Below are 27,333 nucleotides of genomic sequence, written 5' to 3' on the forward strand. Positions count from 1 at the left end.
TTGGCTGTATGAGCGCACAATTATTTGTGGTAAGCATGTGAAAGTGTTAACAGATTTCATTGATTGTATTGTGTGCTTTTGTGTGAGTGACAATGAGACCTCTTTATCAAGTGCACAAAACACTGACACATCTATATGTGTCAGTGTTTTGTGCACTTGATTTGATGGCTATAATTTTCCTCTCCCAGACACACATTCTCAGGGTGTTGTTATGGGCAAGTTAAATTAGCCCTGAATCATCATTGAAGTTCACCACGGATGTGGCTTCACTGTGTGTGTGTTCCACAGTAACTGCTATTCAAGTGAAGGTTTTCCCAACCTGATTGTGTGCATCATGTAGCTGTGCCCTTCCACCTGCCAAGGGGTTGGATGATGCCTGTGGCTGAGGGGGATGTCCCTCCTGCAGATCAACAGGTATGCCATGCTTATTTTGCTCCCAGAAGTTCCGGTTAGTAATCCGTTAATTCGGTTATGTTTCCACTTGACTCTGCGTGTTGGTTTTTTACATGGCTCATTACACACATTTGAAAAGATGCCAAAGTCCAATGACATTTCAAAGAATCATACGCCACAGTAGAAACATCTCTACTGTCAAAACACGTCCCCTCCACGTATGGGTCCGAAAAGAGCCCAAACTGGAATTTCCTGTTTTTCGACAGGCCAGCTTTCTTCATAAAAGGCAGAGCTCTGGGGTGTCAGGGTGAGCAGCATCTGGTGGCACTTGGGTCCACTGCATCCTTGGGTGCAGCTGTGTCTGAAACGTGCTCCAGTGCTCCAGATCCACAGCTTCTTTGTAGCCAGGAGAAGCCTTGCTGAATGTAGAGGGTGATCCAGATGACCTGCGGCTGAAGTGTGTATAGCTCAGGGGCTATACTCACTCAGGGGGAGAGGACACATTAGAAGGGCATTCAATGAGTGATAGACCAGAGACAAAGGGTAGAATTGAGAAGGAAAGAGTCAGATGAGTGGGGTCAAGAGGGAGAAGATGAAAGGGGTGTTCTATTGGTAATGGCCCAGGGAGGGTATATCTGTACGGTGCTGTATGTGAGATGATTCTGCTCCTATGTTGCCAGTCTTATAACATGGCAATAGATTCATTTGTATATTGATTTCATTCTGGGGCACTTTGGAGCGCTCACTAAATGTCCACTGAAAAGCTATACATTATTCTTTGTTAGCAAGAGACAGCAGTGTTAATCAATAGGTATTTAGGGCCTGATTCACAGAAGCGTATTATAATGGTGCAATCCCATAGGAAAACGTTCTGTGGATCAGGCCATTAGTGTTTCAGCTCCCTGGGAATTAAACCCTGGCAGTATTTTACTCAATTATAAAGTAAGCACCGCACAGGTGACCCAAACTGGTTTCCGCTGTAAGCAAGGGGTGGGGCGGGCAACCATCATGTTGAAATGGGCCCCCTCACATCCTAAGGCTGGCCTTTCTAGAACTGGTGAGCCAGTGGGAATAACAGTAGGTACAGTAGAGTGGCATTCAATGTGCGATTCTCCAGAGACTGAGAAGGCGCAACTAAAGGCATGCTTATGCATGATGATTCAGGTAGGAGGGGGCCGGACTGCACACCTAAGAGGCGGGGGAGGGGGGAATACAGTATTTCATGACCCCGCTAGAAAGATGGCTAGGGGTGGTCAGTGGGCGATGCTAGAAGGGAATCGAAAAAACGGCACTATATGGGCACCGCTCCAGATGGGACCAATCAGGGCCCTTTAGAGGGCTGTTCAATCGGTGGCGCAGAGGGGACCAGAAATGATGCCCTCAGCTCACCCTCTCTCGCTCTCTTGCTCTCTCGCTCTATGTCCCCTCTCTCACCCTCGCCCACTCTTTCTCTCCCTGACGCTCTGGTTCGCTCCTTCTCTAATTGGCTGGCACCCCCCTACTCGCTCTGTGAGTACCTTTCTCCCGTGCCCTCCTTCTCCGGCTCAGTCTCTCTGCCACGCGCCGGTGAATAGATCACTGCGCCCGCAGCAAAGAGATGCACTAAGTTTAGTGTAGAATTAGAGGCTGCCCGCTTTGCCTAATAATGTAGCTAGCGGGGGAGGGGCGTGGGGGGTATGAGAACCCGACGTGACGGGGCCCATTCTAAGCCGCAGGGAATGAGCAATGGCTGCGGCCGAGGTTTTAAGGCCAGGGTCTCTACTAGGGTAGAACTGCTCACCCAGGGGCATGGATTGCATGCGACCTATCAATGCATTGATACAATGGGCCCTGTTCCTTCCAGGGCTGTAGAGATAAACTGCAGATGCGAGGAGAGTGTTTTCAATTGTGACATCGGCTCTACTACTCTATGAAAAGCTCAAGCCCTATCCCTCCCTCCCTCCCTCCTTCCTTCCTTCCTTCCTTCTCCCCCACCCACCTTGCCTTCATTTCTTCAACTCCCTTTTTGTTCTTCTATCCCTTTTTTCTTCAGTCCCCTTTGGCACCTCTGGTCCGTTCTCTTGCACCCCTTTCGTGCTCACCCTTTCATTCCCCTCAGCTGTTATTGTTGTATATAACTGGCACATCCTTCCCGTCCTTATTTCCTTTAAACCCACCTGTACCTTAAATCTAGCACTTTGCTTTTCAGACACCCTCTTACAATAATCTACTGATCACGATGGGGAGCGTCTCTGTGTTACTCCTGCTCGTCCTCTGTGTACTTCACAGCAACCCCGCTGACGGCGCAGGTAAGACACGCGCTAGATGTTTGCCTGATTAACCCTTACCTTTCCAAAACAAGCACTGGCAAAGCCAACCGTTTGGGTGTTTTCTATTGAAAGAGGTTTTTCTTCCTGTTCCTCCAATCCAAATATTTTTACCTACACTGCTTTTTACGTATTACAATGTTCTGAAAATGATCCAAATAAAAGAATTAATTACTTTACAAAACAGAATGTTACTACTGTTAGTCACATTTTCCATTAAAATAAAGATGTGAGTTGCGATGCCGTGTTGCTCGGGCATCCAGCCGCGCATCGCACACTTGCTTAATAAGTGTTTTCTTTTTACCCTAGAGCCTGCATGACAGCTTCAATTGACCCATTAGCTTTCAGAAATATGTGTTTGTAGGAAGAAAGGAGTGTCTTTAACCACATTAATGCAACAAGACTCTAGCTATGCAGCTGCTAAATGGCTGCAATTAATCCATTACCATTCTTACAGCTGTTTTTGCAGAATGGAATGGCTATTGAGCTCACCCAAATGCAACAACAATTCAGATAACAGATAACATAGTGTGTGTGTGCGCGCGCGTGCATGTGTGGGTGTGTGTGTGTGTGTGGGGGCCTGTGTGTGTTCCTCCAACAAATGCCAGTAACACATTTTCAACTCCATACATACGTTCTATACCAATAGCTTTTTTCTCATACATGCGTGTGCATTGACACACCCATGAGAGAGAACGAAAAAAGTATTAGGAAAGCCAACATGCCTAGTTACTGTAAGTATTGAGGGGTCTGGATAAGGATGCATTAGTGGAGAGTGTCGCAATTTGTGCTTTAGGGTGTGTATTTGTGTCTTTGTTGTATGCTTTCTAGTGTATGATCTACAAATGTGTGGTTCTGTGAGTGGATGCACAGATGGTCAGTGCATTCACATTCCACTGTTACATTTCCACACGGCATCCGTTTCCCTCTGCAACACTGCAACAATTGCCACACTGGCAGCCAATGTTAGCATTCAGATTGCAGAGGGCAGCTATGTTCACCCTGCACATCTTTAGCTTATATGTGTCATACTTTGCTCTGCCAACCGCTATGTAATTATATTTGTAGATGTTTACTGCTTTATATTTTTACAGAGTATGCTGACAATTATTAATATTATAATGTGTTGTTGCATGCTTTAGCTCACAATAATTACAATTAAAATGGACACTGATTAAATGTTTACCTTTTTGGGTGCGTTGAGTTATTGTAAACTATAACAGTGCAATGAGTCTCCTACCATTCCAAGATGGAAGCTGTAGGAATGCTGCTTTAGTGAAGATACAACAACCTTGCACCATGGATCAGATAGATGACACCAGTGCCCCTTTTTACCAGCCTCCAAGAGCTCTAGCAGAGTGTATTGCACACTCTAGCCAGACTTAAAAAGTGTACTTGTGGACACAAAGCAATGTGCCATAGGCCAATGGATTGCTGATCCTTTTATTGGCACCCGGGAAACTTAGATTTGAGAAAGTCCAGCCCCAGTGCATAATTTATCCTTTTTGCAACGAAAACCATACATTTCTATGCTAAATAGTCTGGAAATTATTAATTTTCTTCAGAGTGTTAAATACTTTTAGGCTTTCTATTTTGACAATAAAATGCTTGTCATTTTGAAAAAGCCATTAAGGATGTTATGAGGTGAGAAGTCAGGCAAGTCTCTTTTTGCTAATGTTTGAGAATAGGAAGCTAAAGGGCCTAAAACACGAGTCAGGATGATTAAGTTAATCATCAAGAAATAACATGTTAGACTTATACTTTCTCAGAGCTGTGAGAAGAACCCTCCCACTTCTGCAGCCCATGAGCTTTACACAAAATCTATTTTGAGATCGGAGAATGTGAACATGAGCTGCAAAACGTCCTTCATAGTGTGCACTTTCAAAGTCTGAATGACAGCATCAAATGACCAATAGCAGGAGCTTCACACCTACAGTTATTTTGTGGGTCAAGCAATGATGCACAGCATGAGTGTTGAAGGAGGTGACATGGCCAAAGCACTTTGTTAGCTGTATGGATCCATCAATTATTGCTATTCTTTCTTCCTCACACTCAGTGCATTGGGTTTGGCTAAACTAGATGACATTTAAGTGGCATTGTGAGTGAAAACCTACTAAGTACTTGAGTAGATACCCATTTTACAATGTACATTTGTACAACTTGAGGATAGTACACTTAAGAAAAGACTTACATAAAGTGCCACTTGAGTAAAGTAGCCTAACAGAGAAAGGGGCATGTCCACTAGTGGTCCACGTTGATAAGAAACTCTCTATTTTTAGGTTTCCTCAATAAAACGAGGATGGCTGATAGGTTCTAATGTGATTGTCCCAGTTTCTACTGTGTAAGATTGCTCATAATTCACCAAAACCTTTCCTCATTTGTTAACCATTAGACAGACTTTTCATATCACATTGTATTTTTGATGTTTTCTCTGTTTTCCCAATTATAGATAAACTGATCTATGCCTACACCAACGATTATTCACCAGTTTGGAAGGACACAGGCAGTGGGGCAAAGGATGCTGTGTCCATCTGGAAACCAGTTCCCTTTGCAGCAGGTAAGACATAACCGATGCAAGGAGCGATCCATTCTATTGAGTCAGAGTACATTAGTAGAGCAGCCCCAATGTTCAGGACTGATCTTCCAATCATGCTGAAGTGAAGTGCTCCTCAACCCTTTCAGGATTTTCTTTAATACATACACAATTGGAAACATGAAAGTATTTTCATTGACTTAATCCCACCTGCAAATACAGGGAAAAATAAAGGCTCCCACACGGACCTGGTGGCTTAGCCAATATCGCTCCGCGGAAGGACTTGGAATTATGGGTGGACATACTTATTACACTATTCAGTAAGGTAAATAGTGAAGGTAGAATTCCTCAATAATGGAACACATCCACAATAATTCCAGTTTACAAACAAACAGCCCAGGACGACCCTCGGAATTATACATTGGTCTCGCTATTAGATGTCTCAGGAAAGGTATTCACAACCATTCTGCTGGGAAGTGCAGCGGTGAGCAAATGAGAATAACATTCTTTGCGAGTTACAGACTGCACAAAAAGGCAACCCACCTCTTTACATGTGGTTTGTCCCCTTTAAAGCTGCTTTGTATTCAGTTAACAGGCACTTAATATGGGAAAATCTGCAGAAATCGAAAATAGATAAACATTTCTGGCTATTGTTTCTATGTCTTGATACGATTTTAGCACTCTTTTTCTGGATGCATCAGGACCAAGGCTTAGCCAAATGAAGTGTTCAGATTTGCCATATAAGGCTATGCCTGTAAAACTGACTGCAGCTTCGTAGCATCCACATTCTCTATGAGAGAGCATTTTTATGCCAAACCGTACAATTTTTGTGACAGTGTTTTGTCAGATGATATGTCACCCCAGAGGTCTTTTAGCTCTGTTTTCTCAGCTTTGGTTAGGTAGGCTGTGACATATCTTGCAACAGCAGTGTAATTGTCAGCAATATATTGTGTATCTCTGTTTGCATTCCACAAGAGGACAATGATTGCATTGTAATCATTGATGCACTTTGAAGCTTCATTTCCTTTAATGCTGTATGTATTTTTAGGCGATTTGCCTTTCACACTTTGCCTAACAGAAGACATGAAGCTGTTTTCTTGTCCTTTTGCTGAAACTGGTCTAGGCAAACCAAAGCGGCATTTGGTATAGTATTTACCTTTGTTGTTATATCTGCATCAGCACAATTTACCACACTTACGTTTTTGGAAGCGTAGAATTTCTGCATGTAGTTCACTATGTGTGCTTTCTGAAGGGATGTCGCAGGTTACATTTTTGTGAATGAACTGCAAAACAGTGACTTCACTGTCATGACCAAATATAGGAGCATCTTTTATCCACAAAAGCATGTGGAAGTGTGATGCTCCTCTGGATTGATATTCTTTTCTACAAAAGAAATGTTCCACTTCTCTTAGGGGAGGAATATTTTTTTTACACATCAAGTGCAGCATGGCAGATAAGCGGTGGTGAAAGTATTTTGATAGATTTACAGGGTCAAGAGAGCAGAGTTTTCCTTGTGTTTGCGTAGGAAGTCATGCAAGTCCTCCCATTCATATTCTGCACAACTCAAACTGACAAACCATGTGGGTGGGCCAAGGTTCCTTGGCATACACCGCACATCAGCGTGATGTCGGAACCAGTATTCTTTGGTACCACACATGGTTGCCAAGAGATTTGTGATACTTGACTGCAAAACTTCATCTTTGTCCTTTATCTTCTGAAGTAGTTGGGTAGCAGACATGTTTAAAAAATTGGAACCTGTTTTCAAAGTGTGGGCAATTCTATAACATAGAATTGCTAGTTCACTTTCAAACAGGAGGTGGAATATGTATTCAACATTTTGTCTGAATCTGGGGTCTTCGTAAAGTGCGGTATTCTGAAGCTGTTATTTGTGTGCATCTTATATCATATCTTCCCCCCTTTTCCTATAGGAAAGAGTCAAGGAGAGGCTTGTGCTTCTACACTTTTTCCCCATATACTGACTGGCGATACTTTGGCTTGACACATTTGATATGTTTTTAGTGCATCATGTATGGTGTCTTTGGAGTTTAGTAAGTGATGGTATACTGGTCTAAAATATTGGATGCTGTAATAGGATCTACAAGTTCAAATTGGCCAGTTGGTGAACAATCCTGAATAATTTCAGTGGTTTCCCTTAGGTTTTGTTCAATGTTTATATCTTTGTAGTACTCATTGTTCTCTTTAAGATATTGTAGGGCCTTTCTAACTTTGTTTAAGTCTACTAGTTGTTGCCAAATTGTTTTGTCTTTCGTTGGTCCACCATTCACTAGGATAATCATAGTTTCATCTATTGGCCGTTGCACTCCTAGAGTGGCTACATTTTCTTTAAGATCTAATGGCAAATAAACTACTTTGCCACAAAAGCCTTTTAGTAATTCACAAAGAGGCAATTTGGCTGTTTTGTCTTGAAGGCGTATTATAGTCAGAAATGGGTGTACTGTTTGAATTATAATTCTCATACAAATTAAGCTGTTGAAGAGGTTTTGGAAGGGGGAATATTTACAAGTTATTCGTTATAGCCTGTGAAAGCATTTGCTTATCATCAAGCTTTGTATTGCAGTATGTGCAATGTATTGAGGGGTTAATTATTTTGTATTTGATTTAGAGCTAATTGGAACCATTGGGATTCCTTATTGTCTTCTATTTTGTAAGTTATAGCTACAGTTTTGGTGCTCTTTTTATAAAAAGTCCTGTGACAACACCCACATACTTGGTTTGGTATTTCAGCAGATGTGCTTTTAAATGTTGCTATTTTTTTGTACCTATTTATTAGAAGATTGGCATTTGTAAGGTTTTCGCTACACTTCTCTAAAGTTACTGGATTTTCGAAGTGATCTTCGCTTCCAAAATATTTACTTTGGATGTGGTCTATTTGTTGAAGGAGTTCTTTGGCTATGCCATGTAGGAGAATGTTAATAAAATGTTGCAGTTCTAAAGCAGGACTTTTTGCATAGTACAGTCTGTGGAGAAGATTCTGTATAGTGGAATCGTGTGTTGATAACATTTTTTGAACTGGTGAAAGGTGCTTTTGCAAGCAGGTCCTGAAGTCCAGGCTAATGAATGTCCTTGCAGTCCAGTGTAATTGTGCACTGGACAGGAGTCTGTGGTTTGCAAAGTATTTATTCTAATTTTATCTTTTACTTTCACATAATGATTGAGGATTGGATAGCTGTGCATAACACAAAACCTAAGGATGTCTGTATCTGTCCATGCCCAAGGTCAGATCATATTTTCGTACAGCGCATGTTGAATACAGACACACCTGTTAAACTAAAAATGAAAAGAAAGCCACCGATACTGACCAGAAATCTAAAAAAGCTCACAGCTTTAGGAATGGAACCATGGTTAACCCTGTTCTCTGAAAAAATTATGAAGTTGAGTAGTATAGATGAAATGACTGATTTGTATAATCTGGCAATGCAGGAAGATATAAACTTACTAGCCCCACTGAAACTTAAACAAGTGGTTGAAAGAAAAAAGAATCCCTGGTTCTTAAGTGAAGTACAAAAACTAAAGTCTATCTAACAAAAACAACAATACATGGAAGTTAACACAAAATTATTGTGATAAAGAGGGTTTTGAAGCTGCAACAAAAACAGTTAGACAAACTGTTATTACAGCAAAAAATAACTTTATTAATGAATTTTTACTGCCCAACTGAGCCCTAAAAAACACCTTAAGGCGCTTAAAGAACTGGAACAACCTTGTACAATGAATACTGACACCATTGAAAAGAACGATGAGTGGTGTAATAAGATACAAACTGCTATGACGGAAAAAATTGACACCATTAGGGAAAGGGTTGAAGCTAATAATAAAGTCTACTCTCCAAGAGACAATGATCTAATAGAAACCACTGAACAACAAACAATGAACCATGAACACCAGTTTAGCTTCAAACCAGTTAACAAAACCAAATTAATGGAAATCATAGCCAAGCTTAAACCCACAAACTGTAAAGGGGATGCAAGCCCAGCTATGGTAACAAAAGAATGCATGCCACAGCTGATTGGTACACTGTGCAAATTTATAAATACATAATTTGCAGAGAATTATGTCCCTGATGACTAAAGAAATGCATGGATTACCCCATTAATTAAAAAAAGCCTGGTTTATACCCAAAGAATGCCCTAAAATATTGCCCCATCTCAAACACACAACTTTTATTAAAGATTTTAGATTTGGTTTGCTTATGCACAAATGTCAAGATTCCTGAAGGAAAAGAACATACTAAATAGACAGGGATACAGTATAGAGTCAGCCCTTCTAGAATTAAAATCACAGATTTTACAATATATGGATAAAGGGCAAACAGTGACACTAATGCTGTTGTACCTGTCTGCCGCCTTTGATCTGGTGGATCATAATAAACTGATCACCAGATTGAAGGAGGTAGCAGGTTTCACAGAGAATGCAGCTAAGTGGGTGGAATCATTTCTAAACAAGCAAACATGCAGAGTTTGGAGTGGTGATGCTAAGGCAACCCTCACCATTCCAAAATGTGGAGTGCCACAGGGTGCGTGCCTGCTGCCCTTCTTCTATAGTGTGTTCACAGTACCATTCTTACATTTTTGGGAAATTAATAATATGGGTTACTAATTTTGCAGATGATACTCACTGTATCATCCCGTGACAGGTCAATACGAAGAGGATCAAACAAGATTAAACAAAGCCTATGAAATCATCAGCTGTTGGATTACAAAACATGATTTGGCACTAAACAAGGAGAAAACTGAGCTGATGGTGATAGGTACAAGAAATAAAATTAATAAACTGGATGATAACAAAAAACACTTCAAAATAGCTGGGTGTATTATAGAGACAAAGAAGAAAGTGAAAACATGGGGGTAGTTTTTGATCAAAACCTGATTATGAAGGCACATTTGAATAGTCATATGTCTTCCATGGCCTACCATATTAAACTATTAAGACAACTCAGACCCTTTATTTCTCAGTAAAATTGTGAAACAATTGCTAGGGCAATTGTTGGCTCAGAAATTGACTACTGTGGTAGTCTGCTGGTATGAGCGCCAAACATGATATAGCGCGCCTACAGACACTTCAATACACAATGGTTAGAAGCATTGTAGGTCTAAAAAGAAGAGATCACGTTACAAAGGATAGACAGGGATTGCATTGGCTTCCCGTTAAGTCTAGTATTCAGTTTAGGCTGCTTACTATTACCCATAAATGCCTTAGGGGAGAGTGTCCAAGGTACCTAAATGAAACACTCCAAAGAAGAAACAATACTAGAACAGTGTGGTCGAATACCTTGAATCAGTTACAAATCCCAAAATGTAACCTTACCTATGTTACAAATGGTGCATTTTTCATGGCCACTCCCAAGGCATGGAATGTCATTCCGCCGGCCCTTAGAGAGAATGATTCCCTGGAAAGATTTAAGAAAGGAATCAAGACTTTACTGTTTAAATAACGAGTCCAGTATTGACGCTCTCTGATGTGCCAGGACAACCCCTTTCTGTTTTTTGTGTGCCCACACCTCTGGGTTTTATGGTGCGCTATATAAATATAATAAAGTAAAGTAAAGTAAAGTAAAGTAAAGAGGAATTGGTGTAAAGATTTGAAGGATTGGTTCTGTATGTTACACATTGAGGTGTAGGGCCATTTGTAGACTGGACAGATTGGTTCAGTTGACTGAAGAGTTGATTGTGTGTTTGTTGGTGAAATATTTTCAATGAGGGTTTCTTGTGGCATTTCATACCCTCTGCCACTACTATGTATGGAAATTGGGTTTTATGCTCCTGTTTATATGCCTCTTGATTGAAATATGGTTCTGTGCTGCTTGTATGAATCCACTCACCTGCACAGAAGTTTGCAAAGGTATCTATGTTCACATTGCGCTTGTGTAGAAGTACTTTTTGTAGTTTACTGATTAATTTGTTAGTGATTTCATTCTGGTTATAAATAATATAAATGATTTTCTTTTGAGGAGCATTGCGCTGTCAATGAGAGCTTCCAGGATTAGTCTTCTGCAGTAATTTTTAAGGGTTGAACATGACTTTGCTGCTGTTTTTATAAGATTTCAAAGTACTTGTAAAATTATTTTTTTGGAATGCTTAACTGTGACTATGTTAACATTCGTAGATGCAGTGCTGGCACTATTAGTAGTTTTATTCTTCTTTATACATTTGTTTTTATTTTTACTTTTTGGGAGTGGTCCCCTAGTTTTTTACTGCTAGCTGGTTCAGTTTTGTTGACTGACTGCATTAGCAGTTTTGTTTGAGCATTTGCTATACATTCTGCTGAAGGTGGATGAATATTCTGTATGCTTTTAGTTTTATCTGCTCTATTTTTCGTTGTTTTCTCTGGAGTTGCTTTTTAGTAGGCATTCTGTTCTGTCTCTTGGAGAAAAAAAGAAAGGGTGGGTTTGAAAGTTGTGGAATGTATTTGTGTGCATTGTGAATGAGTGTGTGAATGTGAGGACAGACATAAATAGAGGGGTGTGTGATTGTGCAATGGGGTGTTAGTTCTGGTTGGGAAGGATGTAAAAGTAGCTGTGTGTGTAGATGTGTGAAAGGCTTGGGATAGTGCGTAAGATATTCTACTATGCATGAATAAGTGAGGAGATTGCAATGTTTTCACGATAATAGTGGGTGTTATGAAACTGGTGTTCAGATGAGAATATAAAGAGTGTACCTGCTGCGGTGCAATGAGGAAGAGTGAAATAAATGCTGTGGGGTTGGAAGCATTTTTTAGGCTAGTATACAGCTACACTATATTGTATGAGTAACAGAAAGAATACTACTATACTAGTGCACTTACTTTGTAGGATGTGAAGAGAAGTTTTCTTTAGGTCGCTGTCTTCTAGGAGAGAAGTTGTTGTCTTTCAGGAGGCTGATATTCACTGCAATTGGGAAAGAAGAAAATGAGTGGGTGTGAATGGTAATGGCAAAGTAATGGAAGTACAAGAAGACATTATTTTTCATTGTAGGAGGAGTTGTTGGGAAGAAGAGTTAGTAACATTGCATGTGATTACAAGTACGGTTGTAACACTCTTGTTGCCTCAGACGGGTTGCCACAAGATTCCTAATAATTGCTTGGCAGATAGCTTCCCAGTGTCACTAGGACATTACAGGTCATGTTGGCCTGGAAAGTCAGGTGATGGAAAACGTTAGTCTCTATTTCTGTGGCGTTCATAGCACTGTATGGAAATGGGGACATGGGGGCACCAGCAGCATTGGTAATGGGGCCGGTGGTCCTGTGATAAGTATGTCCTACAGGGCTGGAGTTTTGAAAGTGTGGGAGTTGTTGTTGCACTATTTGTATTAGAAATGGTGCACTGCAAATCCCAGGATGCAGAGAACATCCAGAAGCCTGGAATCATGCACAGATTAGGAACCAGAATGTTAGGTAGCAAGTATGCGCATGTGGGAAAGATAATGAAATTGCACACACTGAGTGTTATTGCAATATGTTGGAGAAATTGTTTCTATTTTGTTTAATTTATTTATTACAAATTACACGTAGCACTGTTGTAAATGTACACATGCATGTATTTGTTTTCCTTGAAATGGTGCTGAAATGAATAGTTTTAAAAGCATTGGATTCTGACTTTTTTCATTTAATGTACATGCCATGCTTTAGTAATATACATGCAGTTTGCATTGTGCGTTTGCATTGTGGAAGTTTCAGTGCAGCTTTGTTAGTGGGATAAGTGGTTTTAAAAGTGACACAGTGAAAGAAGAAAACAACAGTTTGTACATTAGAATGGGTGATATGGGCAAGCATGCATGTCCTGGTAATATATTTAAGTTTCACACAGGATCTGGCACTTAAACATGCTGTGGAAATGTTTCAAATGTGGTTTTATTTTGTTTCACAAACAAGACACAGGCAGTGCTGCTGAAATTGTAAACATGTGTTTTGAATGTGTTATGAAAATCTTCATTAAAAGAAAAGTTTGCAACTACACAGCATTGTATGTGAGTGCCATTTGATGTCAGGAGGTGGGACAAATGAGAGTATGATTATTGAATAGGTCAATGCATGGTAAGTGGTAGGAACCCTGTTTATATGCATTTGTAAACGAGTTGGACATTTAATTTTAGAAATATACGCATGCCTGCACTTTGTGTTCATAGATGCAGATGTGGATGAATATGTAAATAGAAATCTTGGAGAGTTTTACAGTAATTTTGATGCTGGTGCTTGGGAATAAGAGGATACCTGTACTCTGAGTGTTCACCAGTACATCTGCAGTGTTGAACTGAGATTACAGAGTTAGATGTAGAGTTCTTGGTTGTGATTGGTGGATGGGTGTGTGACTGCTCAACAGCAGCCAATGGGGAAGTGCTGCAAAGAGTTAAGTGGAAAGGGAAGAAGGGCTGGCCTGTGATACGGTGTCCATGGACACTGTGGTAGTCTGCAGACAGGGCGTGCCACATCCAAGTCTTTTCAGGATGCCTGGCATGGAAAGGGGACTGTGGGGATTAGCCAATCAGGTGTTCTGGTTGTGCTTTATAGGAAGAGAGGGTAATCATTTTTTTTTCATTGCTGTGTGTAGTGAAGATGGCTGTGGCTGGAGAGACTCAGTGTGTGGATGGCGGGAGATTGTTTCATGACTAAACTGCAGAGGTATGCAGAGATGTGTGGCACTTCTGCCAACCTTTGATTTGTGGGAATGGAGGCTTTGTGGTTTGGTGTGCCTGGGAGAAATCTGTAAGGTGTATTTGCACTTTGTAAAAATATGGCTGTTTTCAACAGTGAATATGCCCTTGTGGTGCATTGTGAAGGACTGTATTTGAGGTACGTTAGTGTAGTACTTTGCAGAGTGCAGAGAAGGAGTTGCTGAAGGCACTAGTGTAGCTCTTTCCATGTGCAAAGTAGATCTTTTCCCAAATGCCACCTAGGGCTCTATGGACCTGCCCCAATGTCTGATGTCCTCAACAAGACGTAGGAAGGTGTCTTGACAACCAAAGCATATCTTCTTTTTTGTGCACTGTTGGGATGTCATTGTTGCCAAATGACAACATTATGGAGGATAGTGCAGTTCCTTTTTTTGGGATGGCATCACTTTAACAGATTGTGGCAATTACATCTTTGATGGTAATATTTGTAGTGCACTTAGGAAGTTGTTGTAAAATCATGCAGAGTGCATTTATTAGGTGTAGCTGAAAAAATCTGAAAAGCCCCAAAAACAAATTTAAAACAAGCTCTTTTCAGAGCCACCACTAAAGAGTGTTTAATTTCACTCCTCAACCCTTCGCTTTGGATGAACTGTCTGCGGACACCGCAGTAGTCTGTGGACAGCACGTGCCACATTCAGGTATTTTGAGAATGCTTGGCACGGGAAGAGGACTGTGGGGATTAGCCAATCAGGTGTTTTGGTTGTGCTTTATAGGAAGAGAGGATAATCGCTTTTTTTCATTGCTGTGAGTAGTGAAGATGAATGTGGTTGGAGAGATGGACAGACTCAGTGTGTGGATGATAGGGGATTGTTTCATGATTAATCTGCAGAGGTATGCAGAGATGTGTGGGATTTCTGCCAACCTTGGATTGGAGGGAGTGGAGGCTTTGTGGTGTCATGTGCCTGAGAGAAATCTGCATGGTGTATTTGCACTTTGTAAAAATATGGCTGTTTTCAACAGTCCGTATGTCCTTGTGGTGCATTGTGGAGGACTGTATTTGAGGTACGTTAGTGGAATAACTTTGCAGAGTGCAGTGAAGGAGTTGCTGAAAGCACTAATGCAGCTCTTTCCATGTCCAAAGGTGAACTTTTCCCAAATACCACCTAGGGCTCTATGGACCTGCCCCGATGACTTCTGTCCTCAACAAGACACAGGATGGCGTCTTGTCAACCAAGGCATTTCTTCCTTTTTGTGCGCTGTTGGGATGTCATCGTTCCCAAATGACAACATTCTGGAGGATGGTGCAAGTCCTTTTTTTGTGATGACATCACTTTAACAGATTGTGGCAATGAAATCTGTGTTGCTAATATTCAGAATACACTTAGAAAATTGTTGTAAAATCATGTAGAGTGCATTTAGTAGGTGTAGCTGAAAACATCTGAAAAGCCCCAAAAACAAATTAAAAAAGGCTCTTTTCAGAGCCACCACTAAAGAGTGTTTAAATTCACTCCCCAACTCCTCGATTTGGATGAGCTGTCCACAGACACCACGGTAGTCTGCAGACAGAACATGCTACATCCAGGTCTTTTGAGGATGCCAGGCATGGAAATGGGACTGTGCAGTTCAGGGGATTGGCCAAGGAGGTTTCGTGGGTGGGGTTTGCAAGGAGAGAGTGTGGTAGAAGATCTGTTTGCTGAGTGGAGTGCAGATGGCTATTGCTATGGCTGTGTCTTTCAGGATGCAGAGAGTGTAGATTTTGGGGGACTTGTGGATCCATTAGTTGCAGATATATTGTGTGTGCATGGCCTGGTTATTGGCTTGTATCTTTGCACCAATGAGCTGGCTGACACCCAACACACACCCACTCACTTCTACAATATACAAGAAGGTTAACGTCTTCTGCATATATTGCAATTTTTTCATTTAAAGATTTGTACAGTCAGTAATCAAAACCAAGTCGTCCAGATTTCTGAGGTGATGAGTAAAATCTTCAATGAAAATTGTTATGTCATCTTTCATGTCATGGGTGTTAGTCTTAGCAGTGACAGTAGTGGCGCAAGTTATAGGTGCTTTCTTTTACCATAACTGGTCATTTTCTTGTGTTTTTTTAATTTTTAATTTTAAAAGTTTTACCTGTAACCATAATATCCCTTTAAGAAACTTTTTCCATTGAATTTGTGAGGTTTTTATTAGTACAACTTAATAATAACGTCCCTTTAACAAAGTACTTTTTTCAATGAATTTGATAGGTTTGAATTGGTGCAACTTAACCATAACGTACCTTTAACACAGATTTTTTACACATTATATTTTAGAAAGATTTGTACAAGGTCCCGAATGGATAAAAAGTGAAATTTTCTGACCAATGTCTCAGTGCGAAATCTACCTCTTTAGCAGTTAACAGAACCCACACTAGCAGATGTCTCTAAACAGCAGTCATTTACACTGATTTATTGTAAAGTGACAATGGACTGACAGTGGAGAAATGTGCGAGTAAAGGTGGGGTTGACTATATAATAACTGTGAGATTTCAAGGAATATGATATCTTACTATAAGAATTGACAGAAACCACATGATGAGGCTACGTCATGTTTTATTTTGCAAAATGTTTACAGAAGAAATAATTCATATTGGAATGTTTTTAGGATATTTATTGATGTGTTTGATATATTTTATATGTGAAAAGTTCAATTTGAACTAAAACAAATTGAAGTTAAATAAATAAATAAGACAGAGAAAAACAAAACAAATGTCAATATCAAACATTATTAGTTGACTAATAGGCTAGAAGCAGTTCTATAAAAGTGTCCCCTATGATTCGTTAAGCTCATGATATGTTCATTTTAATTGATTTAGCAAATGTGGCAGTACTCCATGCTCCAAACACACATCCTTCCTTCTCTGCCTCCAGAAATAAACCTCTAAATTATGATTTTATGATCATCTCATCTCCCACACAAGGATATCTGGCAAGTGGATAAACAATCCCTTCTATGCCTGTATATTCCTATGCCAAATGCAGTTATTGTGTAAATGCCAGGTGATTTTGACCCTAGTCCACAAATGCACAATCACAGAGACCTAGCTATTGGGGGATTGATGTCACAGGCCCAGCCCCATCTTGTTACATTGGAATTGTGATAATGATGTGTTGGGGCAACACTCCATTCCAAACACTTCTTCCTCTTGTGTCTTATTGTTACTGCCTTCGCTGCAAACAGTGGTATCCTTGTTGAAACAAAGACAAGGTTTTCAAGGTTTACAAACTTTCCAAGGTTTCTATTAGTTTTGTCAACTATCCGTCACATTGTATGTAGGCTTGCTAGAAAAGTAAGCCTAAGTTCACTTTTCTTAGTTTGCAGGTGGGAGGAATTCAAGGACAAATAGAGCTGGACTGACTGCACTGTAGGGGACACCATTATGTACACTGCACAGCACAATCTTTTAATGTGATCTAGGGATAGACTGCTTCTGACTGTATAATCAATCTGGTATGTTGTATTTGTATTTATGTTGTCTTCCTCCCGGGCTTACGTCTTGCTAGGTTACTGTATACTTGGAGACACCGCTGTGCCTAACCATTCACCACCTCCTAATGCTGCAGTCATTGTGAAGGACGTTGGAAATGGGCTCCTTAGTCCACCTGGGTCGTTCAGGTACTAGTGATTTTACTACTGGGTTACACCAATTATACTCTCGACAAGGCCAACAATTGAGGAGTTTGCCGAGTATCCATGGCAAAGGATGACATTCATATCTCAAACAAGAAGTACATCACTCTAGCAAGCTAGGAGAGTAAGGCATTCTGCCTCCTACCGAACCGACAAGCTCCTCATCTCTTGGGGCTAATGTTGGACAAGAAGCTAGGACCTGTACAGTTTAGAGCTGTAAACATGCACCAACAAAAACAGGAAATAGGCATTCTCAACCTACACCTCCAGGGTGGGGAATCTTATACCCATCACAATTAAACTTGCACCAACACTTATGCATCTGGAGCTCTAGCCCCGACCCCTCCTTGTGAAGGTGTATCTTCCACAGGCACCACAGAAACCCCAATGCACTAGCTGGATGACCTCACTTCATAATAGTATGCAATGTATGCCCCCTAACCAGTATTCCAATTAACCATTTGTTGTACCTTGCTGCACAGCTTCTCAATGCTGGGTCCTCACTCACTGCCTAGACAAATTAAACTACATTTTTAAGCATGACCTTAGGTCATGCAACATGCAAGACCTCCTCTCTGATCTCTGCCACTGATACAGAGGTCATAGGTCTAGGGCACTGATTTAAGAGTGGGGAAGCTTTTAGGATGGTCTATGAATCAGGTGTACTGGATAACCAGGACATTAGGGTGACATTTGGGAAACTGTTGTCCGCCACTCCTGTTATTTTGAACGAAATCAGTTCTGTACCTCCCACCTCAATAGCAAGGCTGATCATCCTCTTGGCTATTTTCTTCATTTTAGGAGTCATTCAAGTTTATATCCTATTTATTGATGAACACATCACATCATTCTAGCTAGGTAAGGTACACAGGATCTACAAGAGTAGAATACATTGACAGACTTTTTCCTTGTGTGTTTAGACTTAATTAATCTTTTATAATGTGAGCAATACTGGAGATCAGTCCCTAGGCAGTCTCTAAGAGTGGGACCATGATTAAAACCTGTGTTGCTCTGCATTATCTTGCTTCCAAGACAAACACGTTCCCCCCCTGAGCTATCCACCCAGCTTACAAAGTTGCTTCCCAATAACATATTATGAAGACTCTCCAATAAGTTCCTTAACCAAATTAAAGTATCAATGTATCCAGATGAGGTCATGTTTTACAATTAATATTGTTTGTATGTTTTCAGACCCACGTGGAAAGATACAGGAAGTGGAGCTAAACAAGATGTCATCATTTATCAAATGATACCAGCGCCAGGATATGTGTGTTTGGGGAATGCAGCTGAGAGCAATTCCAATAGTTATCCTGATGCAAGAAAGTATAGGTAAGAAAACACTCAGACAGTCTGGAGCCTTGCACCCCTCGGAAATGAAAAACGGTGCCTCTCATTTCAAGAACTAGTCAACATTATATGTAAACAGCATATTGTTTTTATCTACCTTGTACATTTTGTGTGTTTGTGTGTGAAGAATAGGTTCTAGAAATCCTTCCAGGCCATGACGATACTAAAAAAAATGTTTTGCAGGTGTGTACAAGCAGATCTGGTACGAACCGGTTTCCTTTTTCCTATCTGGGATGACAGAGGTTCAGGCGCAAATGCCAATGTTGGTTTATGGTCAGTAGACATTGACCCTGTCGAACCTGCAAGTGAGTATTGCCTTCTTAACATCTTAAAAAGTGTAATAATGTTCCAAGGGGATTTCCCTAAACCCACACAGGGGGCACACCATCACCTGAAGGTTTCTGAGCAAAGTATTGTGTTCCTAACCATATCTCACTTCCAAGACTTCTCAAGACAACCATTTAACATCCAACTATACTGTATTTTCAATTTGGTACAGCTAATTCTAACATCAAGCAGCCTGGTCACAATCATATATTTTTACCGGGTGGGGAGGCTAGGCACAACAGCATGTGCTAGAGTAGGGATTTACATTTCTCTAGATGATTATGAAGAGTATTTTTTGCATGAAATTCCAGTCTGATCAGTTGATTTAAATTCACCAGTCTCAACAAGTTATACTTTGTAGAACTCTTTGAATAACTATGAACAAGCATTTTATTCAATTAATCAGTTTAAGGTCTTTCCTTCTGCATTATAATTATTTAGTAAACTAATTGAATTGCAGTTGACTTTATTTTCAAATTCTATGATCTAAAACTAACTCACTCAATTTTGTTTTTTTTGGTTCACAATTGGTTTTGATACAATACTATTTTTAGACAACTATTTTTCACAATTTTTTGAAATTTTAAACTATGCTTTGAAAAATGTATCTGCACTTTTCCAAAAAACGTTAAATATATACAATACCCCTTCAGCACTTTATTATATTAAGTCATACAGAAGATTTACAAGAATGATTTTTCTCCTAAAATACTCATCATGATATTTTTCCTTTCGCCATGATCGCACAATGGCAAAGTGTTCTGCCCTGTATCAGATGATAATGTTTTGAAAGCAATGCACACAAATTCCTGTCACACTCTTATTCAATCTTCCAAGGCACAACTTCTGTTATACGACTGAGACAAACCTTTGTAGAAATGTCCACTTGTACTTCCACATTTACTTAGATTCCTGTTTCTCAGTTAATATGCATATTTTATTTTATTTAAATATTGAATTAATAACCAGTTTCACCTTAAAGTACACCAACAGATCTGTAAAAATATTTTAATTATGTAATATAATTTCCTCAATCTGTCAATCTTACATATTATTCTAATCACAGAATGCATTGTTTTCAATAGACTGTTTAGAGCCACAGAGATTCTTATACAATGTAACATGTTAGACTTGGCTTAGCTTGACTGAACTTCAGAGTTGTAGCTTGTGCTTCATGCTCATCAAGACTATTGTCGATGGGTTGTTTTCTGGATATCTATAGCTCTGAACCTTCTATTGAAAAGAAAGCAGTCTGCTTGAAATATAACAAATATAACACGTGAAAGGACTTCCTAGAAAGGCAAACTTCAGATCCTATTTCTGAGTCTATTTGAAATATTTGAACATGTCTATTGCTGTACTCTGGGGCTCAACTGTTGATTACTTGAACATATAAAAATGTAAAATATGCACTGCAGTGCCAATGTAATGTGATCATCAGATGATCTCACCTGACAACAATGCTGATTCACTTTGTCACTGGTATGTGCTACACAATTAGAATTCCTTTATAAGGAAAAAATGAAAGAATGCTTGGATTCCGATGTTAGCCAGACAAGCAGTACGGGTCATTTTTTTAAAAGCAACAAAAACAATAATTAGACAGAATATTAAAGAGATAATTCCTTTATCAGACTAACATTTTTCTCTACTTGTTTCAAGACCGTACCTACTTATCCTGTCCTTCCCATCCCATCATGTTCCTCAGCACATAGTGATACATTTTATTTGTATTTATTGTATTTATTTATTTATTTACATATGATTAACAAACTCATCTTTTGTAAAAGAAATACAGAAAAACAATCTTAAAAATCAACATGTCATGTCATTCAAATTGATACATTACAAAAGTTCATGAAAGTAACAGTAAACATCTCATGTTTCTACAGAATTTAAGACATTCATTTCAAATCATCGGTACAGGACAACTTTAAGAACTTTAAAAGTGATTTATTCAAAGATGGCTCACAACTATTTTGAATCCTTGACCAAAACAATTTAGTGTTAAATACTTTTTAATCTAAAAACAAATAGCCCAAAGCAATGTGTATGTGATTCATGTAATTTTGGGCACTCAATTAGAAGATATAATTATAAATATATAAATGGTTATTTATAACATGCTTAATACCCAGAGGTTTCTAAGCATGGACCCAGGGTTCGAACCTGTGCTGCTCCATGTTGTCTTGCTTCAAAGGCGAGCGTGTTGCCCCTGAGCTATACACCCAATTCTAACAACACACAGTTCTCTGGAGCGAGCAATTATGCTCTCAGAAGTTGCAACTGCCTCCAGTCTAAGCGTGCCTGTAATGAGACCAAATCCAGTTCATGTCTTATGACAGACATAGGTGAGCCTTTGGGAATAGAGAGGAGTGTTTTCCATATTAATGGCTCCACTCTCCCACAAATATTCGTAGGTATTAGACCAGTTTCAGCTCTGTACACCAAGCAGGGGACAACTTTTTGATGATAGAACCTAAACATAGGGATTGCAGAAAACCTGTCAAATCTTCTGTCAATTCTAACATGTTCATTTTAGTTTTTAAGTAGCCAATCATTTTCCATTTGCTTAGATTTTTTTGAATTGATCTCAATTCCCAAGTATTTAAAATTCGGGGCAACTTCCAAGCGCTTCTTAGATATGCCACAATTAACATTTGGTTTGATTTTTAATATAATGTATTATTTCCTTTTTTGATTTATTAACGTTGGTTTGTAAATACAGAGATGCAAAATAGGCGCTCGTCGCTGTCAAGGTTCTTTGAAGGCCAATAGGGGTCAGATCAAATATGACTATGTCGTCGGCGTATGCCAGATAGCTGATTGGCAGGTTTCTTAATTTCAGTGGGAAAGTTCAAAGTTTCTTAACAATGTTTCCATAGTCGCTGATATACATACCAAATAAAAATGGTGCCAGTACTCATCCCTGGCACAGCCCGCAGCGACTGTTAATCCACCTTGTGTAGTTCCCTTTTTGATCAAGGCATACCCTCACCTTGGTATCCCAATGCATGGCCTTCAAATCATCCACCAGTCTCAGAGGGCAACCCATTGCAATTTGTTTTTCCCAGAGGCGTTGGCGATTTAGATCAAACGCCTGCGAGATGCATTTATTTTTATATAAAAAGGAGTCCGCCCATTATCACACACCTTTTGTCCAAAAGACACTTTATTTTTCCTTAAACTTTGTATCCTTCCACTTTTAAAAAAATACGTATTTTAATGTTAAAATGACTTGACTACAGTTGGTTCACAGCCTTCAGCCACATGAACACTTTCTCCTTATGACGTTTAATGGCTGCATCATTTTCTTGACAATTGCCCAGATTTCCTCTCTTTTGGTTTTCAAACTTTATTTTCCAAACTTAATCTTTTATGCTTTTATTTTCGAATTTAACACTAGATGCCAATGTGATGATCCCATTGCAATGTATTTCATTCAAACTTCAGTAAACTCCTGTAGTCATCTTTCAATGGCTGCATGCATTGTCACCCAGCCCTAGCAGTAATGTTGGGGACACCCCTTGAGCATAACTGTCACTCCTTAAGCAGATTCCACATTCCATGCTGAGTTAAGCGGCACAATACGAAGGACATCCACACCCACCTATCATTTTTAAATCCCTGTTTTAGAAAGTGACAGTAAGCAAATGACCACATCTAACAGTTACATAGATGTATACTGCTTTTCCCCCTTTAAAGTTATTACAGCTGAAATGGTGCTTTCTATGAATTCCTAATTAGTAGTACAGCAACAACGGTATATTTACATTTTGAGAGTCACCATACCAAATTACTTGAATGTATTGCAAGATTAAATACTACCTGTTTTGTATAGTGTGTCTGAATAAGGCCATCATATAGCTTCTGGGTACATGGTACTCCAGGGTCATTGTGCATGCATAGGACAGAAAAATTCAGAAAAGGAAAGTCATGGATAGGGCCATTCTACAGGGAGTTGGCAAAATGCAGATATCCTCAAAAATAATAAAGATAAATTAGACTGCGTGTGATATGCAAATGTAACACTAAATGCTCAAGTGGTGGCAAATTACTTTGGCATTTTTCCTCTTAAATGTCCATTATTTATCAAGTTATTACCCGTGTGACAGTAGCATTATATCTCATAGCTGGGGGAGTGCTAACTCCACTGGACCCTGTGTTAGCTTATATATGCTCTCATCCTACTTCTAGGGGTTCCCTTATTGACTTTAAATATAGACTAAGGGACTCTGCAGGGCAGAAGTACATTCTGAGCATCGAGCAGCACTGGCCGGAGGATCCCACGTCATCAGTTTCCCCAAAACAGGTATCCTTCATAACTGCGAGAAAAGTGGGACAAGCATAGATGGTGTAATGACACTAAGGATGGAGATGTATATGCATGAATGGGTGTGTGGGTTTTTCTGTTGTGTGAAAATGTCACTGAAGTAGCTGCACGCAGTACAAAGACACCATAAAGACCTTGCTCCTTGCACTCAGCAGAATGTGGCTTTGACAAAACTGCACAGTGCTGCTAGAAATTGCACTACAATATATCCTCTATGTTTTCAATTTCAAGGTTTGGCATCTGGGACCTTCCTTTCCGTAAGCAATTATAACCGACCCTCGGAGACGGCGTATGTGCTGAATTATGACAAAATTACAATCCCTTCAGCTGGAGCTTCAGCAGATGTCGCCCTGGTTCTCTATGTGACGAAAGAAGTGGTCAAAATTTGGGATGACAAAGGTAAGGCCACATCCACCAAAGGTTATTATAAATGTCTGGCCTTCGGGGGTGAGTGGGGTGAGGGGCACTCATGTTAAACAGGACCAAAGAGGAGACTGTCATTCTTGGAAGCATAAAACTGAAATGACGTTTTTGGGCTGATGTACAATGCACGTTCGTATGGAAAAACACTTTATAAATCAGGAACCATGGGCACAAACTTCAAAGGACATGTTTTAATTTCCACCATTGGTGAATGGGCTTCTGGGTTTTGCTCATTTTTGGCTGCATACGGCCGACTGCATTCTGTAGACAGAACATTTGTGAAATTCTTAGCAATGTTCTGCCCAAAAAGCAATATTTTTGTAACTTCATATTGCAAACTGAAAATGTGAATGCAATATATGTTTCTGGAAGATAATAACCGTGGGTTAGAATTAGGCGTTTGCGTAAAAGGTAGAATGAGGGAAAATGAGTGAAGAGACGATGTACCAAACTGGAAAAAGCAGCACATCCAGGGGGTGGTGGGGGATACGGGGGGAGGGGAAAGTGAGGTTCTTTCTATAGACTCATCATTAGTTTTTTTAACCTCAAACCCCTGTTTTGACACCCCAATGGCAAATAGCAATTTCTAGATGATCTCAGACTTTTGGGGGGACATGCATACGTGGATTGTAATTTCCACCGTCGCACACATTGGTTGCCACTCTGCCAGCCTTGCTCACCAAAGGTAGGGGTGAAGGATGCCTTTGGGCCACATACCAGAGCATTTAAATTTAAAAAAAAACTACATATCTATAAGAACCAGAATTTCTATCAGAGGCAGCAGAGAAAAAGGTAATTGACTGCATTGGGAGGGATCTGTAATTATTGAACTTATTATGCATTTGCCTTTTTTTAGGAAGCGGAGCAAACAGGGATGTCTGCTTCTGGAGGGCTGACCACTGCTGCAGTCTCGGACACGTCGCCGCAAATAATTATAATAGACCAAGTGGAATATTTGCAAAAGAAGTAAAACCAGGGACATTGGCTAAGCCAACCTCTTTTGTTCATGTTTGGACAGATAGGGGTTCTGGGGCTAATAGAAAATGTGCTATTTGGCGTCCTGTGTGTCCCCCCTACTATGTATCTCTGGGTTATGTTGCTACAGGGAACTATGCACCCCCTTCCGTTGATGATTTCCGCTGTGTTAAATCCGACTATGTAACTCCAGGGCAGTGGGCCTGGGTTTGGAATGATGCAGGGAGTGGCGCAAGGGATGACGTCAGTATCTGGAAAGCGGTTGCAATCAATGCAGATGGTCAAAGCATCAATGCTATGTCAGGTGTTAAAAGGCATGGAGACATGGATATTTCTGCATATGTGCTGAAGAGCAAGTATGTGCAAGTTTACAATAGCAAGCCTACCAAAAAGGTGATCCTATATGATATTAGGTACAACTTTAATGATAAGAAAATATTGAGAACCGAGCCACTGCAGCTAACAGCAAAAACAAAAGCCCAGAACTGTGCTGCTCCTGAAGGTAGCCCACCCCTTAATATTGAGAGGCAACTGATCTTCACTGTGGAAACAGAATCTAGCTGGAGCTTCGATTCCTCTATTGCGATTGGTTCTGCCATAGAGTTTAATGCCGGCATCCCCGGTTTGGCAGATATGTCTGTGTCCTCATCGGTCACCACTAGCCTCACTGCAGGTACCGCAGGCAGGCGGATGGAATCAAGGTCTGACTCCATTAACGCCAAAGTGGAAGTGCGGCCCCAGTACTCGTTGGATTACTATGTCACTGGTAAACGATGCACTGCTGACATCCCCTGGACGGGAAAGATGAAGACAGTCTTTGAGGATGACACAACAAATATTGAAGATGTAAAAGGGGAGTACATTGGGGTTGAAGTGACTGAGATTATTGTGACTGCAGATGCACCAATCCGCTGTGGGTAAAGCAACTGTGATGATCAAAATCATTGCAGGCTGATGCTTCCTATCTTGTTTTGCTCAGTTTTCAATGATTCTTGGTCTTCTGAATTACGCTTAAGACATTTCAGAAGGGAAAATGTATAGTAATAATCACATTGGACTGTTTATATTCTCTCTTAAAAGGGATCAACCACACCGCTTGATCGTATCCATTGAAATCCTCTATAAGATTCTAGTAAATGATTTGCATGTCTGCAAAGCAGTCTGTATGAAAGCACGATGTACAATTCCAATAAAACTTTTGTTAAACACCTAAGTGTATTATTGTTTTTTTTCTGTATTTGACATTGAATAGAATTAAATAATAGGCATTCTTCAAAGACAGAATATTAATTTAGAGCCATTTTGAGGTTTTCATGTGAACTTTACTGATACATCATCTTAGTTGGTCACAATACCTGAAATTACCCGAAAACAGCAGTGCCATCTGTGTTGAGTCTCATGAGCATTGCAGCCATTTAAAAAATATAACAGGAGAAGCAGAGTGAGTGACAAGACACATGGACCCTTTCACGACGTCTCAGGAAGTGACAAAAGCTAACATTTGACCATCAGGATTTCACATAAATCCTATTAAGCTACTTTTGATTCACTGAAAATCACAATGAATGAGATAGGAAATAATGCTCCTGCTATCAGTTACCAGGCCCATGACTTCATCCCCGGGACATACTTTCAGGTGTCTTTTGGGAGGAAGAGAGTCCCATAAAATAAAAAGTCATCTTTTTGATGTCGACTTCGTACCATTAAATTAGGTTATGACAACCGCTGTTATTACTGTACTTTGAAGTGTGATGAATCCAGCAAAAGCTAAAATGCTCATATTATTACTATTAATAATATTATGATGAAGATGATGATGATGATGATTATTATATCCATATTTGCCCATGTGTAGATCCTGAAGACTTGGGAGATAATATGGGTTGGCGCAGACCATGTATGAAAGTTGTCTCTCACTGAGTTCAGGAAATGCTTCAAAAGACTGGACTACTGAACTGTAGGTCTAAGCTTCAGATTGAGTCTAGATACACCAGTGCTTCAATCACTGAATGAAACAGCTCATGCCTCCTCATCGGGAGGAAAAATGTCCACCCTTTTCTTATTTGTACTGATAAATATTAACACGTAAATCAGGGGTCTGAGACATTCGCATACTCTGAGGTTTTGGGCTAGAACTCCAATCAGCCTTAGCCAGCCTAGTCAATGGTGAGGGATAATGGGACTTGCAGTCCAAAATGTTTAGCGAGCAGCAAGTTGCTTATCCTTGACTTAAAGAATGCTACTGTTAGGCCACACTGCTTTTAGGAAAAAAGTCAACTTTCTGCAGGTTAGACTTCGGACATATTTATTTAGAGAAATAAATGTGTCAAGTCTGCCTGGAAGTTGTATGAGAAAAATGGGTCCTGGGTCGTGTGTTGAGGCCGGTGTCGGCACAGCACCTCCTCCACCCTTTCCCCT

General features: G+C 40.0%; 1 protein-coding gene across 1 annotated transcript; it reads left to right on the forward strand.

Annotated features, from left to right (window-relative positions):
* Positions 1-703: 703 nt before the first annotated feature.
* Positions 704-26,020, forward strand: LOC138520109 (uncharacterized). Its single transcript, XM_069632617.1, has 8 exons — positions 704-850; positions 2,582-2,681; positions 5,149-5,256; positions 17,384-17,495; positions 18,702-18,839; positions 19,041-19,162; positions 23,749-23,916; positions 24,797-26,020. Exons 2-8 carry the CDS (start codon positions 2,612-2,614, stop codon positions 25,834-25,836), a joined length of 1,758 nt encoding a protein of 585 aa, XP_069488718.1. The 5' UTR covers positions 704-850; positions 2,582-2,611; the 3' UTR covers positions 25,837-26,020.
* The last annotated feature ends 1,313 nt before the right edge of the window (positions 26,021-27,333 follow it).

This window comes from Ambystoma mexicanum, chromosome 13 (genome assembly GCF_040938575.1).
Source record: "Ambystoma mexicanum isolate Mex_15411 chromosome 13, UKY_AmexF1_1, whole genome shotgun sequence".
NCBI lineage: Eukaryota > Metazoa > Chordata > Amphibia > Caudata > Ambystomatidae > Ambystoma > Ambystoma mexicanum.